Raw genomic sequence first — 15,731 nt, 5'->3', positions numbered from 1 at the left:
ATTAAAAAAAAAAAAGGTTGCACTCAACCTCTGTAGCAAGAACTAACTCAGGCTGTAAGAACAGCAATACCCCATAATGAATAATGACTCTTTGAGTACAAACCAAAATGCACATAGAATGCAAGTGTACCAAGCAAGAAACCAAGGCCAGAATCCTAAACAGATGTCAGGATTCCCTAAATGTGAGAGGTTCCACACCATAACTGACGACATTTCGGTGACAATTGATGAGATGTTTGTCAAACCAGGGGAAGCCTAATGTAAATGTAGGTAGGGTAGCACACACTAGAGGAAAAGACAAAGAGGGACAAGTGTCTGACCCTGTAGGCAGCTAATTGCCTCTGTGGTTACTAGAATCCTTCCAGTAACAGTTCTGAAAGACAAAGTATCATCACAGCCTAATGTCTTTTCTGTATTGATCTGCAAAGCACTTAACTGAGCAAACGGGACAAGCTCAACCTTTCTAAGCTGAGAAGTTCTACTGTAATATTAAGTATATATTAAATTCAAGCAATTAAAAAGAGTCTATTGCTGCTTAGGGGACTTTCTCTGTCCAAACATGACACAGGAAACAGGACAGTAGAGTTTTCAGAATGGTCAGTCATTCCTCACTATTTGAAGGCCTTCTAAACCACGGTCATTGAAATGAGGACTGGCTCCATGGTTATATCTGAAGTTTAGAGTTTTTGATTCTTTGGGTATATTTAGGAGATGTTATGCCTTGTTCTGGTAATGAAAATGTTTTGGAGTACTGACAGTAGTGCATAGCTTTGGATTATTTTATTTCTTTGTTTAAATGGACTAATTCCTACTTGCCTGCAAACCCAGTTAACTGTAAGTTGATTCACAGCTGGATGATAACATATCAGTCTCTTTTAGCCCAATTCATTATAGATCACTTTTACAGTAAGAGGGACCTCCACAATCTCCAGCTAGGTACATGCCAAGTTGCTGTTTGTATCTCTGATCTCGCCCATAAAATCATCAGACTCTGTACCCGGATGAAGATCAGCCTTTGGCCAGGCAGCAGGTGTTCTGAGCAGTAGAACTAAAATTCTAAACTGCGATTCCCTGTTGGATGCAGTCACGTATCCCCCTGCGTGGCCTCCTCACATAACTGAACTCCCTACCAGTGGCTCCAGTTTTCAGTGACTCCTTGTGATGAGATAAAGCATTTTTTTTCCGCACTCCATAGCTCCAAAACCTCCATTATATCACAAACAGCAGTACAGCTCACTCTGTCTCCTCCACTTTCACAAAAGCTTCCAGTCTCCCAACTGTGATACTGCATAGTGAGTTGCAAGTGGAAATCTGCTTTCTGCAACACCCAGAAGCCCTGTTCTCCTCGGGGATGGCACTAGCACCCTCTGCTGTTGTACAGGAGCACCAAAGCCAGCTGAAACCCAGGGCCAGCCCTGAGTGCAGGGCATCATCTCAGGGACAGCCCTCAAGATCACTTGCTGAAGGCCCTGAGCCACAGAACCTCACAGTTACACTCTTGGCAATGTGACTTTGAGGCAGCTTATTTCCAAAAGCAGTGATTGTGTTTGGAAATAATCATCTTTCTTTGGTGTTGTTTTTTTTAACCATGCAGAATGAGCTTACTGTGGTAGTTATCTGCACTCATCCATCACCTACAATCTACAAGTGGGCAGCGGGAACTCAGAGCCTCACGAATGCAACAGTCAGCTTTTATAAATGTATCAATAAATCACCAGTGATTCAATGTTGATTTTAAAACCTCATCTTGTGGTTACGTGAGTTTAGTTCTGATTTCTACCTCTCCATGCTTTTTGTCCTCTTGGCTGTAGAAAGAAACTGGAATAAAATAACTTCAGAAAGGCAAGTAAATACCAAATGCAGCATCACATGATTCTCATGTTCCTTTCTTCTTTCTGAAAGCAGCCTCAAGTGGCTGGTGAGTAACTCTGAAATCCATTCAAACGAGTATTCACAAAATTCCTTGCGATCTCAGCAGTGCAAGCTGACCATGACCTACAGGAGCTGCAGCAGCCCCAGAACAAAAGGAGCCATCAGCCGTCTGATGATGTTTTACATTTTTAAATAGATTTAGGAAACCTTATTAGTATGACCACAGGTGTTGATCAGTGCCAGATCACACAAAATCATCCCAAAACAAGATCTATGCACTATATCCACACAGAGAGCACATTTTAAGCAAATACCTCTTTTTAATTTTTTCCTTACAATTTCCTTTCCTCCCTTTCCAAATGAGGGCCATCTCTTGCTCACTGTTTCCAAGGAATTGCATCGTCACCATTGACAACCACATTTAATAGTAAAATAAAAATGAGAAAGGAATACAAAAGGGGTTCCTTCAAGACAAGGATTACAAAAGCATATGTACATACCAAACATAATGGAAACAAGATCAAAAGTGAAAACAAGGACAGAGAGATTCTAGTAACATTTGCAGTACTTTAGGGAAAAGACCACAATCCACACTAACCAAAAGAGAAGAGTTTGCTGAATAAGGAAATACATGTATTTTACACAGGGTCAGTAAGTGTCTGATGGGGTGGCAGCTGGACAGAACTTCAGAAATCAAAGCTGAGTATGTCCACTTACATTACACTCAAAAGTTTCAGAGGAATACAGATACTTCAGATCCTTGCAAAAGAAGAAATTACTGTTAAAATAAAGAAAACAAGTAGTAAAATAGGACTGGATTAACAAACCAGCAGTGAAACTCTTAGTCTTTTTTGTGTTAGTACGAAACAAACAATCTATAGCTTCAGTGTGCCCACTTGGTTAAGTTTTCACCTATATAGAAGAGTCCACAATCTAGCTCCTAATTAATACTGTTTTCAATTATTGTGATCTATATATATAAATTTGGGCCAAGACTGGAAGACTGAAGTCTTCCTATGTGACGCCTATTTTTTGTTTTGCAATTAATCCTACAACTTTTTCCTCAGAAATACCTACCACCTATCCAACTAAAAACTGCCCATCAGCCAAGTCAGCCTTCAAAGTTTGCACTGACTGTAAACAAGAATTGTAAATGTGCAATGCTGCAACAAAAGGGACCTGTAGGTGCTGTTGTCTTTTAAGCCACTAACATCATTTTATAAAGCTTTTCTTTCAATAGTCTGCTCCCTTCAATGATGGCATTTTTAGACTGATGTTGGGTTACTGGTTAAAGATAGATGACACATGGGGGAAAGTAGCCCCTTTATCACACAAGAACGTGAAAAATGGAGTGGCCTTTGTTGAAAACATGCTGTGAATTTCCAGGTAGCAATGAGTTTCCATCCGCTGCCACTCTTTAAGAGAAAGGGTTTGCTGATGAATCTCACAAAAAAAAAAAGCACTCTTTGCCATAATTAAAGAGTTTTTGGGGTTTGGTTTGTGGGTTTTTTTGGTAGATTATTCCAGATTTCCAAACAGACAACCAAAAACAGAGTGGATGCTAGAGCATGATGGTTTTCTAGGATGTGGGAGAGAAAAGGAGGCATGTGTCTCTGGGTCATTCCACCTGGCATCACTGAGCAAAGCACAAGACCTACAGCACTGTGATTTCAATTATCCAAAAGGCAAAATTACTCCAACTCACAGTGCTGTTTGGATCCCGCAGCTATCACAAAATAGGTCCATTAGCAATCAGAAGCAAATGCAGACCATCACACACAAGTGTGATGACATCAATGCCCATGAGTCACAATGATGCATCATTGTACAGCATCATACCTATTTTATAGCAAACATTAATTCCTTAGCCAAAGCCACATTGCACAAAACACTACATCATTCATGGAAACATGAGAAACATATTTGTAAGGGAAACATTTCAAAAGCCTGAAGGACATCTTCTTGGAACATCAGTGTCTTTTAGTCAAATACATAAGTGTATGACATAATGATCAAGTTTTCCTAGTAGTTGGTAGTAGAAAATCCTCTGCTTGCTAATACTTCAAAATTGAGCCCCAGATGGCATTTCTTCACTGTATATTTACATACAGCAGTCTGAACAAAAGTTCTAAGGCTCTAATTTCTCAAAAAAATGATCACAGTGAAGGATTTAAATGGAGTTAATGCAGCTATTGACAGTACAAAGAAGGATGTCCATGTCATTTGCTATTGTACAATCTGGGGCATTTCACTCCATGCTTTGGCTTTCTTCTTGGCCAGGGATAGCCAGGGTGGTTCAGCAGGACTGCATGGTGTCATTGGCAGATTAGAAGAGTGTCTTGCTTCCTTTTCAGCAGCAGGAATCACAGATGCTTCCTGAGCAACAGGTCCAACTTTACCTGCCAACAAGAAGACATCCATCACTCCTCAGAAGACTAAAGAGTTAAAAACTCAGTTTCTGCCAGTAATATTTTTGTTCTCTGGAAAGAAAATCATTTTACAGCCCAGAATGTCTGTGACTCAAGAATAGAATTCAGAGAAATTACTAAACTGGATATCGCTGGCACTATCTGGTCCAGCTACAATGAAGGCTAGGACTAGCTACTGCAGTGGAAAAAATTGTATCAAGCTTTTAGTTGACAAAGCTGTCTGCAAAAGAATCTTCTCCTCAGTGCTAACAGCAAGTGTCTAGCCCCTGACGTATGAAAATGTTCTTCAAAATTCTTCAAACCTGAAGCCCCAGATATTTTTATAACACATCTTCAGGGCTAACTCATTTCTTAATCTTTTCAAACTCTTAATTGCCATGACAGACAGTGCAAAGCAAGGAGCTCCACTGCCTTTTTCTGCTCTGTGACTAGCAAGAATGTCTGGGAATAAGACTACTGAGTATGAAGGAAAATGGAAGCAAAATACTTGCAGGGCAAGGATCACCCCAGGCTCACAGAATCACAGAATCACAGAATTGTAGGGGTTGGAAGGGACCTCTAGAGATCATCGAGACCAACCCCCTGCCAAAGCAGGTTCCCTACACCAGGTCGCACAGGTAGGCGTCCAGGCGAGACTTGAATATCTCCAGAGAAGGAGACTCCACAACCTCCCTGGGCAGCCTGTTCCAGTGCTCCGTCACCTCACCGTGAAGAAGTTCTTACGCACATTCGTGCGAAACTTCCTATGCTGCAGCTGATGTCCGTTTCCCCTCGTCCTGTCTCCACGTACCACTGAAAAGAGACTGGCCTCACCACTATGGCCGCCACACCTCAGATATTTGTAAACCTGGATCAGGTCCCCTCTCAGTCGTCTTTTCTCAAGGCTAAACAGACCCAGTTCACTTAGCCTTTCTTCATAGGGGAGATGCTCCAGGCCCTTCACCACCTTTGTGGCCCTCCGCTGGACTCTTTCCAAGAGCTCACTGAAGGCTTAAAAGAAAACTGGTATATGGTTTTCAATTCTGCTCCAGCAATATTGTTAAACACTACGTAGAGGTCAAATGCAAGAAGGTGGGATTCTGGAGGAGCTAGATGCTCCTTTAATTGCAGCCTAACACAAGCCTGTCATCCTCACAAAGGGCAAAAGACTGTAGATAGGACTCCTTGTATGGCTTTGAGTTACTGTTTAGAAAAGGCATCCTCCCTCCATCTTAGAAAATTTTCAAGATTGATGACTTCAGACAGCCTGGCATGGGGCATCACATTTCTCAAGATATGATTCACAAGTCTTTCAACATTGTGCTCTCTCCATCCCTTTCAGCCCATACAGGACACTGTTTTCATGTCCAAGTCAAGCTGGGAAAACATTTCCTCAGTACCCCATTAGCCTGTGTGTGGCATGTGGCTGGCAAGATGAGGCTGCTGTGCTCCAGCACAAGAACAGAGGCCACATAGGGACTTGTGCAACACTAAGTACAGGAAGGTTGATCTTGCACACACTTAAATCGATGAAAACTGTCAATCAGCTTCATCAGCCACACTCCAAATCAAAGCTAAGGAAGTTCCATATCTCCATGCAGGAGGTCTCCTTTCACAGCCCTGACTCACTGCTATCCTTGCAGGAGGTAAGCTATACTTAGGAATAATGGAGCAAGTGTACTATCCACTAAAAACAGGCTGCAGCTCTACATACACAGCACATTTTTTTGAAAGCATCTAGGAGGATATAGGAATTTAAGTGTACTGAAATCTTGAAAATGGGTTTTCACTTTTCAGGAGACAAACCTCACCATGCTTAGAGTAAAGTGAAAGAGAGAAGAGGCAAGCTAGGTAGTCTTCTCATGGTTATGGGAACATGTGGGCATGGGCTGTCACAGCAAAACAAACCAAACGCACTCAGTTGCATAAGTATCTGATTTCTTGGAATTTGTTTCCAAACTTAGCTGACACTGAGCTGTCCTGGCTTTTGCTGCTGCGTACAGAATGTGCAGAATTGTACACAAGTCCTCAGCCATCTACTATGGGAGAAGAAAACTGCTCAAGTTAACATAAGCCAAAAAGCAAAATCCAAGTAAGCATCTCCTCTGGATACTGAATCTATATCTCCTCCACCAATAGCACCTTCAACTGGGTAAACTGCTGGCTGTGCTAATGGGAACTGAATAGGAAGAGGAGAGTTTACATTTGGGATTCCTAACTTCCTGCTCACGTGCTGATTGTGCTGAGTGTTTCCAAAGTGTGGTTTTCTGAGTAGTTAAGGGGTGATGTTTTCCTTAAACATCGGCACTGGTTAGAGTTCTCTGTGACATTCCAAGAGTGGAAGACTATCCCAAAAATGTTATTCCTGGAGGGGAGAAATAGTCCATGGTTATCAGGAAACTAGGTCAGTCCTTGGGAAGAGGTGATGCAGAAAAATTCTGCTGCAAGGCCGACAGGCGGGATGAGTTCTACGGGATGAGCAGCAGCATGCTTTGTGTAATTCTGGGCTTCTGCTGAAGAGTGCATGGCTTCCAAGACATGGATAATTCAATGCAGAAATCCAGCCTGTTTGGGACAGCCTTTCAAAGGAAGACTGCCATTTAATCTGAGCAAAATTCTCACTTTGCAACTAAAACCGTGAGATGAAGTTGGCCTGTAACAGAATACTTTCTAAAAAAGATTGTATTTTCATCCCCTACCTATAGTTCGACTAGCAACTGACATAGAGACTCCCTGCAGGTGCACATTCTCAACTGGTCAGCTGCCTGGAGTAAGAGAGAAAGCTCATTTTGTAGCACTTGTAAACTCAAAAAGGGATAAATGGTCTATAAACAGCTACCGTAGGGAAGAGGCAGGGATGTAACCCCTTAGTGTCTCTAATAACAAGAATTCTGGGTGCTGTGGATTGTAAGGGGAAAGTGGCCTTGTAGTGAAAGTGTCAGCAATAGGAATCTGGATCAGAGCCACTCCTCTGACAACTGAGGCATTTCTTATCTTCTTAGGCAGCATCTGAAATCAGTAGTTTTCAGCTCACATAAGATGCTCGTACAGCAGAAGAGCTGGCTTATCTGTACCTAGCTGGAGCGTGCTTGGCACCACACTGAGTGAGCAGGGAGGTATAAGCTGCAGCCCAGCAGTAGCCCTGGAAAAGGCATATGAGTCACAATGTCTGAGTCACACTCTTCCCCTGCATTTCTCATACAGAGAATCAGAGTTAATAGGGCAGGAGAAGGGCCTTTCAACCTCTGCTCTCCCAGGCGTGGAACTGACTCTTACTTATATTATTCCTGATGGGTGTTTATCTAACCTCTTCTTAAACATATCCAACAATGGAAACTGCAGACTATCAAGAAGACCTTATCCTATTCGGTATATCAGTACTCTCTATTGGTAGGAAGTTTTTCTGCCTCCCCAGTGCATTCTAAGCTCATGCAGGGCATGAGCTTCCTCTCTGCAGCAAATTAAGTCCTTCTGTAGACTAAACAACTCCACTCCCATCAGTATTTCCTGGCTGACTGGCGGTCTTGAAGACCCGACCTTTTTGCTGCGCTGTTCTGGACACTATCCAACTTCAACTGTTCCCTGGAAAACATTTTTTAGTATTGATCTTTGCCAGTAATAAATCACCGTTCTGTTTAAATGCCATTCCATGAACTGACAGTGGAGACGAAAGCGCATCACTTGCTTTCTCTGCTGAAAAGCCAGTGTGTATAAAACTTAAACACATGACCTAGCACATATATGACTTCTATGCAAACTACAGTCTGAACAGGACTCATAAAAAGTATGCTGATTATTCAAAAGAATAGAATCACGGAATCATTAAGGTTGGAAAAGACCTCTAAGATCACGTAGCCCAATCATCCACCTACCACCCATACTGCCCACTAAACCATGTTCCTCAGAACCACATCTACACAGTTTTTGAACACCTCCAGGGATGGTGACTCAACCACCGCCTTGTACAGCCTGTTCCAGTGCATCACCACTCTCCATTCCCTACCACTTTTACCACTCACTGGTGTAAATTATATCCATTATGTAAAGATGTGGCTGAAAGAGAATACCTGCTGCAGCACACACACTGGTCTTCATTTGTGGTTTCTTCTCCTGAGTCCTCAAGCTAGAAGGCATGTTCCTCTGTATGTTCTCATTACCACAGATGACTTGCTAGAAAAGGAGGAAGAGAAAACGAGAATGCAAATAAGAAACCTGCCAGATAGCTGTGTTCCTTAAGCTTGCCATTAGAGCTCTGGTAGCATCTCCAAATCTAACTATGGAAATGCAGGAAAAGCCAGACAGGATAGTTAGGGAGCAAGAGGGCAAGAAGTAAGATAGTTGTTAAAAATACAGGGTCACTGCACATGCAAGCAAGTTATCCTCTCTTTCTCACTGAGCAGGAATTTAAGGCTTGCACAGGAAATATATGCAAGAGTCAGTGGAGAAGCCAGACCTTCTGTACAGTTTCTGCAGTGAAACAGAAGCACTGGAGCAGATCTGTGAATGCTGTCTGTAGGGCACCAATAGTGAGAAAGCTGCTGCACTGCACAGCAGCTCTTGGTGAAGGATTTACCCCCAGTTAACTTTACTTGGTACTCTACCTCCTCTTGATCAACTCTGCTCAAGATTTGCTCTTCAGCCTTCTGTTCTTTGGCAAGAGGGTGGTCCTGGAAACCCTTTTGTTTTAGTTTTGCCATGGAGATCCAAGCCGGCTCAGAGGAAGCAGTTTCCAAATGTAGAGAGAATACTTTTTCTATGAAAGAAATATTTTTGAAATAAAGAAGGGATTTAGGTCAAATCAGCCAAAAGCTAGAGTGTTTTCCGTTTTAAATCCTGCTTCTGTAATACCCTTTGAACACTAGGGAGATAAAATTACCTTCCCTGATGATCCTGTCCTTGGCAATAACCATTTTTCTGTTTATTCTAGAGTTTTTTACCCAACTATGCTTCCATTTAAGTCCATGGCAGAAGTCCCACTGAGACCATTGTGAACCGGATTTTGCCTTTGAAACAACATCCTTACATTGCAGATTACAGTAAGATAACCATTATTTTTTCATGTTGGCTGTAAAACACAGGCTACCATTTTGCCTTTTGAGTTTTTTAAATTAAGTGACTATAGGAAAAAAACCATGCCCAGTGCAACTCCTAGTTAAGGTTTGAACTACTGCAGTCTGGAAAATTAACTGCAGAACAGCAGCAACTTTTACAAAGCTGTGTTAAAACTCCAACTACATGCAGAAATAGGTTGCACCAGAAATGTTCCAGATGCTCTTAAGCTCTTATTCTGACATTATTCTTGCTGGAACACACCCCTCATTAAGATAAGCCAAGAATTCTCTTGACTGGCTAAATCATCAAGCTATGAAATGATGGTAATAACAAGCTCAAGGCTGAGTTTGGTCCTCTTCAAGAGAATTTTATCTATTGTTTGCCATTTTTTCAAAGGTCAGCATTTTCTACAATGTTTGAGTAAAAGCACAGCATAAATACCTGAAGTTTTAGTACCATTTTGCTTCTTTGTCCCTTCTTCTGATCTTGTCTTGGGAGGATTTTTGTCTTCTAGATCGGCTTGTTTTAAAAATGATGTTGTGCTACCAGGAAAGCTTGGAGGTGGCTTCCCAATGCTCCCTGGCTTCTGATCCTCCTTGACTGCAGCAGAAACAGTGGGAGCAGCTGAGGGGAGCAGCTTTGGAGACTCAGCACAACTTTCACTCTGGTACTTCAGTAAAGAAGATGTCCTCCTTAATTTGACCCCAAAAGGATTTTCAGCATTTTTTGCTTCATGGTCAGCCCATTCCAGAGAAGAATTCAAATGCAAATCACCTTCCCTACAATCTCGATCAAATCTGTTGGGGTTGTTTTTCATAGAATCCTGGATGTCTGCATGTTGTTTTGTTATTCCTTCAAATAACTCTGATCTTATAGGGGAGGTTGGGGAACTTCTGATATAGGAATCTTCCTTGGAATTTGACGCCCCCGAGAGAGATCTTTGCCATGCAGGTGCAATGGTAAACCTAACTGGCTTTGCAGCAGCAGTCTTTAGCAGACTTTGTATATTTTCTTCTGAGGACTGACTGTCTCTCTCTGGTTTCCTGTGAGAAGCTGTACTGCTTACTTGGTACTCCTTACAGTCATCGTTAGAAGAGACATTACATGTCAGCCCAGCCAAACTTGAAGAGGCCAGACTTTCAATGGAAAGCTTTTCAGAAGCTTGCAATGTGCAGGTCTGCTGACTGACATGGTTATCCTCTGAAACAGGACTAGGTATTTCTGCTTTAAAGCATACTTCCAATTTGCTGGGAGGTAGCAAGCAACCTGCTTCTAACACAGATGCAGCAGTGTCTATTTTTTTTCCTGCATTGCTTTTGGATGGCTGAAATTCCATTTTTTCACAAGTTTCGTTGTCGTTTCTTGTTACTGAGCTGTTGTCAGGCTTCAAAACATCCACTGTCTTGACGTCAGAAAACTCTGAATCAGCTACAGCAACCTGTGAAGTGCTCACAACGGTATTTAAGACAGACTGGTTGGAACAGCTCTCATTAGTACCCAGAGAAGCTTCTACTTTGCCAATCAATAGTGTACCCACCTTTTCCTGTTCTTGGACATTTTGGTCCACAGATTTTGCTGGGGAGTTTTGTGCAACATATGCCAATACAGTTATACTCTCCATTTCAGTGCCGCTGCTACACGAGTTAGCTGCTAGTACACCTGGAAGCACAACAGCTCCTGCTTCACTTTGTTGAGATTTTGGAAGTGCAGATACTTCCATACTGGTATTTTGCTGATGTAAATTCAGTTCCCCAGAAGTACCACCTGAACGCTGCAGCACTGCAGCACTGTGCTGTTCCCCCAGGCTCACTGGAGGAGACTCAGGTCTCAGAAGGGATGTGGCTGCATTACAATGATGGTCCACATCTGGAAGGCATGCATCTTCTTGCAGCAGAGTACAAGAGTCTTCTGCCACAAGTGTGGAACTGTAGGAGTCAGGGTCAGCATCAGCAGGACATTTCACACTTGGTGTCTCCTTAGAACCACCTCCCTTTGCACCATGTTCCACATGGGCTGACAAGCCTATATTAAACAAAAGAGAAGAGTGTGCACTTCAAGGTTCAAGCACCATCTATATTAGTAATTCATACCAGAAAAATGGCTGTTAAAAGCATACTTTAAAATAAAGTTAAATGAGTGTTGTCTGCTTAAGGTGTACTTTATCATTGGCAGTTTAGTTCTTTTCCGTGTGCATCCTTATTTGTAAAGCTAACGTATAGATTTCTGGATATCTGGATTTCCCTAGATATTTCTTCATGTGTGTACCTAAAACAGTTGTCTAGATTGATCTGGAGGATTTTTTTGTGTTTGAACAGAGGATCTCAGCATCAGGTAGCACAGCCTCCTGGAGATGCAGCAGGGCTGCTGAGCGCCTGCACAGCAGAGAGATGTCTGCACATGGAGTAACTCTGATGTGTCTCTCTGTGAAGCAGCTCAAGGGACGGCTGCAGGGACAGGTAACACATGTACCCCAAAGTGAGATAAGCAGCTCACCTGGGGCTGATGTTACCCTTTATCAACTATAGAGTGTACAATAAATCCAGTCCTCCCTGAGCACCTGAGACCCACCAACCTGCACAGATATCTGGGAAATCTGGGATAGAAATACACCAGCAAGACTCATCACAGCTGACACCTTCAAGTGCAGACTCAGACTCTTCTCCAGCAGGTCAGCCCCTAACCTGTACTGATGTGTGCATTTACTCCTCCCCATGTGCAAGACTAAAACACAATTTGTGTACAGCAGACACAAATTAATGCAATAGAGATGCCCAGCTAGCAAGCAGGTGATGTCTGTGTGCTCCATTTGATGCTCGCTCCTGTGAAACAGCAGGAATTCTCAGTGCTTTTCATGCAAATGACAGACACTAATTTCTTGAGCTGGCAACACTTAACATCCCACATGGTCAGGCCCTGAGTCTGCCCTGAAAATAAGATGCCAACATTCCCACTACACTGTAGCATTACAATCAGTCGGTGCACTTTTAATATAGGGCTAAGTAAAAATGTATGCATCATTCTGCAGAAATTTCAGTTGTTTTTACAAGATAGATTACAGCTGTTTTACCACACGTAATTAGCTGTTATTCAAATGATAAGAGGACAGGCAGGAGAGGAAGGACTAGTAAACAAGCCAATTAACATCACCTTACACATGTAACATACAATTACAGAATCACAGAATCAGAGGATCACAGAATGGCTTGGGTTGGAGCAATGCTGAGGTTGTTTTCTTCTGAATTTCAGGGAACTCAACCCCAGCCAATGTGAACTAGCCAGCTGTGTAGTACTGGTACTTCTGAACCTGCTACATTCACCTCACTTATTTTTTCATGCTGTCCTCAAACTTCACCATTTCAGCAGCACAGTTTGACTGGAGAATATGATGTCACCATCACACTTCATCAGCCAGGACTGGTTTTAAAGTATAAAACCTAGAAGGTGCCTGGTTTGAAAGAACTCTCAGCCCAAATAGGTCATGTAGGCCTATTATAGAAGAGTTCAATCCATTGTTTTGAAAAGTCACAAGTTTGCATTACCTTCCCAATCGCTTTTATGCTGGTCACTTTCAAGTAATTCCTCTGGATTTCCCTTCTTTTCTGGAGTTCCACAAAGGCATGCTTCTTTTTCTATGTGTTCCACCTAATGAAGTGCAGAAAGATGTTTTAATTAAAGAATAATGCACAAAAATTGTATTTTATACATACACATGGATGCTTTTGAATACACAAAACATTTAGAAACAAAACCTGTCTTCTGTTATTTACCAACACCGTGGGTAATGAGCTATCCCAGTTAAGAAGCTCAAAATCATTCATGTTTTGAACTATCAAAGATCTCTAGAACACACAGAGATTCATGTACTCTGAGAGAAATGACCATGTTTTGAAGAGATCGCCCAAGCCACCTGATGACAGAACAGAGCAAGGCAGAGACATCACCACCACTTCTGGTACCTCTGAGCACCATTCCAATTAGCTTTTCTCCTTCAGTGCTACGGCTACACCAGCTGCAGCACAAAGAACATCCAGCAAAGATGCTACAGGGCCCAAGTTTCCAAGCAAACCTAATTCTATATTCCAGTCTTCCTGAATTTCCAGCGCTCCCTCCCTTCCTCAGAGTGGGGCACTTCTAACTCCAGGACAGATTGCCATGCATGGGTCTATGATGGAGAGGGCAACCTGCAGTATAGAAGGGTTATTCCTTTTTCCTTCATCCTCCAGCTCGACTGTTGCCTTTCCTTGTGGCAAACGTCACCTTCACATTTCTTAGAGGGCAGGAGGACAAGCCTCTCATCCTAATTTCTCTTTTCCAGAAGGTCTCACATCCCATTATCACTCAAGTCTACTTTCTCAGGCCCCAGGGACAGCTCAAGACTTTCTGTATTTTTTTGTTTTCATCCATCTCAACAACAGATTCTCACAAGCAAAGGCACAACCCTTCCTAAGACCCTTCCTTTGGCATACAAAGAATTACAACAAAGATAATCTGAAATTGTTTGTAGAAGTAGGCCTGGGCTCCTTTAAAACTGAAAACAAGCTTTTCAAACAATATGGATGTTTTTACAAATGAAGTATAACGTGAAATTTTTTTGACTGAATAATGAAAAAAATTAAGTTGCATTTTCATTCAGCACCTATTTCATTGAAGTAATGGGTTGGTAAAAAATGATGAGGTTTGTCACCTATTTCCAGAAGGGAAAAAGTAAAGGAAGGTGAGCATGTTCTTTTTGCACAGGAATTCTTTCCCAGAGGAGACTCACCTGGCTTTGCTGGCTCTTGCTGGTAAAGCCCTTCTGTCTCCGGGGGTTGATGGCAATGCGGTGCCGGGCAGCAGAGGTGTCCAGGCAGCCCAGGGGGCTGGCAGGGATGGTGAAGTCAATGGGAAGGGAGCTGCTGCCCCGTGAGCATGCAGCCCCTAGAGCAGCAGAGGCTGAAGGGCTGATGGGCCTGGAGGAAGCTCCAGAAGGTATCTGTAAAACACAGACATGTCACTGTACGTTTTGCCCACCCTCCCCATAGCTCTGAAACATCATTCCTTTGCTAGCTTACTCTGTTTCAGAAGCCTGAAATGGACATAAATCTTTACTTTAATGTCTAATGCACGTCTAATGTTGTTTCTCCACAGAGATTCCTCAGCTCTGCATGTTCACAGCTGTGTATTACACAGAAGTGAGAAATGCCCACTGCAAGTGCCTCAGCTGCCCCTTCCCATTGACTGTCTGAGAAGCCATTTGCAATATATATATGCACCAGCAGGAGACACTGGTGCAGTTTTTATAGCTGCCTCTTCTTCCTGATAATGAGACACAATGCGGGAATGTATTATTAAAAAGCCACAACAGTATGGGTATTTTCTCCTCATTCCTTCTACTTCTAAGAAAGTTACCACAACCACTCTGCTCTTAATATCAGCCTCCCAGAACAAAACCCAATGCTTCTCTCCAACACGTCTCCCAGAACCATCTCCCAGACAGTGATGTGAATCTCGTCCTCATACCAGTGCTGCTCTGGGGAACTAAACAGCAGCAACCTTAGATTAAATGATGAAAATACAGCGTTTACAGAAGTGCTTGTAGAGAAACCCCTAAACATGCAGTGGGACTGCTACTGTTACTGATTTGAAATGCAGCCCTGCAAAATGTCACACATGCCCAATAAGTTTGATTCAGCCTAACACACTCACTACTTTGGCTTTGGCCACAAAAGCAGGTGAAACAGCCATGCGCTTGGCATTTGGTTTGGTTTACGCCTGACATACTGCATGGAATGTAAAGCATATGTATGCTGATAAAGTTCTAAAGGTAACAAGAGCCTCTTACCAACTGAGCTACATAAACTAAGTATGCTGTTTTGTGTTGAAAGCAACTCAAGCTCATTTTCCTTATTCTCTATGCCATCGTAGGTCTGAAACAAGTTACAACAGAACGTCTGAGATTCTGCTCACATAAGTTTTAAACATTGTGAAAAGACAAAGAAGAATACATCTAGTAAATAGCTATTACTATAATTCTATAAGATTAATGTTATGCTAAGCTCAAAAGGATCACATTCAAGTTTTTCTGCTTTCAACTGTGGAATCACAATTCTGCTTATTTAATATACAAACCACCTGAAACTAGCATCTGAGCCACTGCTGTTATAAATGGCAAATGTATATAGCCTATTCCACTGAGGATATTCAGGATATTTTTTTCCTGTGAGCACTGACTGATGATTGGTATCTTCTCTTCTCTCACCAACAGTGGAGCAGAGACAGGCTTTGTGCACCAACGTTGGAGTGTAAGGTAGGTTTGGTACTGGTTCTCATGCAGTGATGGAACCCTGCACAGAGAGTGCTGTGAGGCACATTTCCTACAGAGTGTCTGTGTCAAAAAATTGTTCCAGCCACAGAAGTGGA

At 42.4% G+C, this 15,731-nt stretch overlaps 1 protein-coding gene across 5 annotated transcripts in view; it reads right to left on the bottom strand.

The window, feature by feature from the left end:
• Positions 1-2,277: 2,277 nt before the first annotated feature.
• The window catches only part of KIAA1210 (KIAA1210 ortholog), a 40,381-nt gene continuing 26,927 nt past the window's right edge, over positions 2,278-15,731 (bottom strand). For 4 of the 5 annotated variants that reach the window (XM_019618313.2, XM_010715481.3, XM_010715485.3 and 1 more), the window contains 6 exons: positions 14,095-14,304; positions 12,872-12,974; positions 9,774-11,354; positions 8,882-9,033; positions 8,348-8,450; positions 2,278-4,271 (listed from right to left, as the gene is read on the bottom strand). In XM_019618313.2, the coding sequence (XP_019473858.1) occupies positions 4,099-4,271; positions 8,348-8,450; positions 8,882-9,033; positions 9,774-11,354; positions 12,872-12,974; positions 14,095-14,304 (2,322 nt within the window). In that variant the 3' untranslated portion in view covers positions 2,278-4,098. The remainder of the gene's footprint in view (positions 4,272-8,347; positions 8,451-8,881; positions 9,034-9,773; positions 11,355-12,871; positions 12,975-14,094; positions 14,305-15,731) is intronic. The other variant, XM_031554708.1, reaches the window with a different exon arrangement.

This window comes from Meleagris gallopavo, chromosome 9 (assembly GCF_000146605.3).
Source record: "Meleagris gallopavo isolate NT-WF06-2002-E0010 breed Aviagen turkey brand Nicholas breeding stock chromosome 9, Turkey_5.1, whole genome shotgun sequence".
In the NCBI taxonomy this organism is placed as follows: domain Eukaryota; kingdom Metazoa; phylum Chordata; class Aves; order Galliformes; family Phasianidae; genus Meleagris; species Meleagris gallopavo.
Note: the sequence above shows the minus strand (reverse complement) of the source record. Positions and strands in the feature narration are given on the sequence as shown.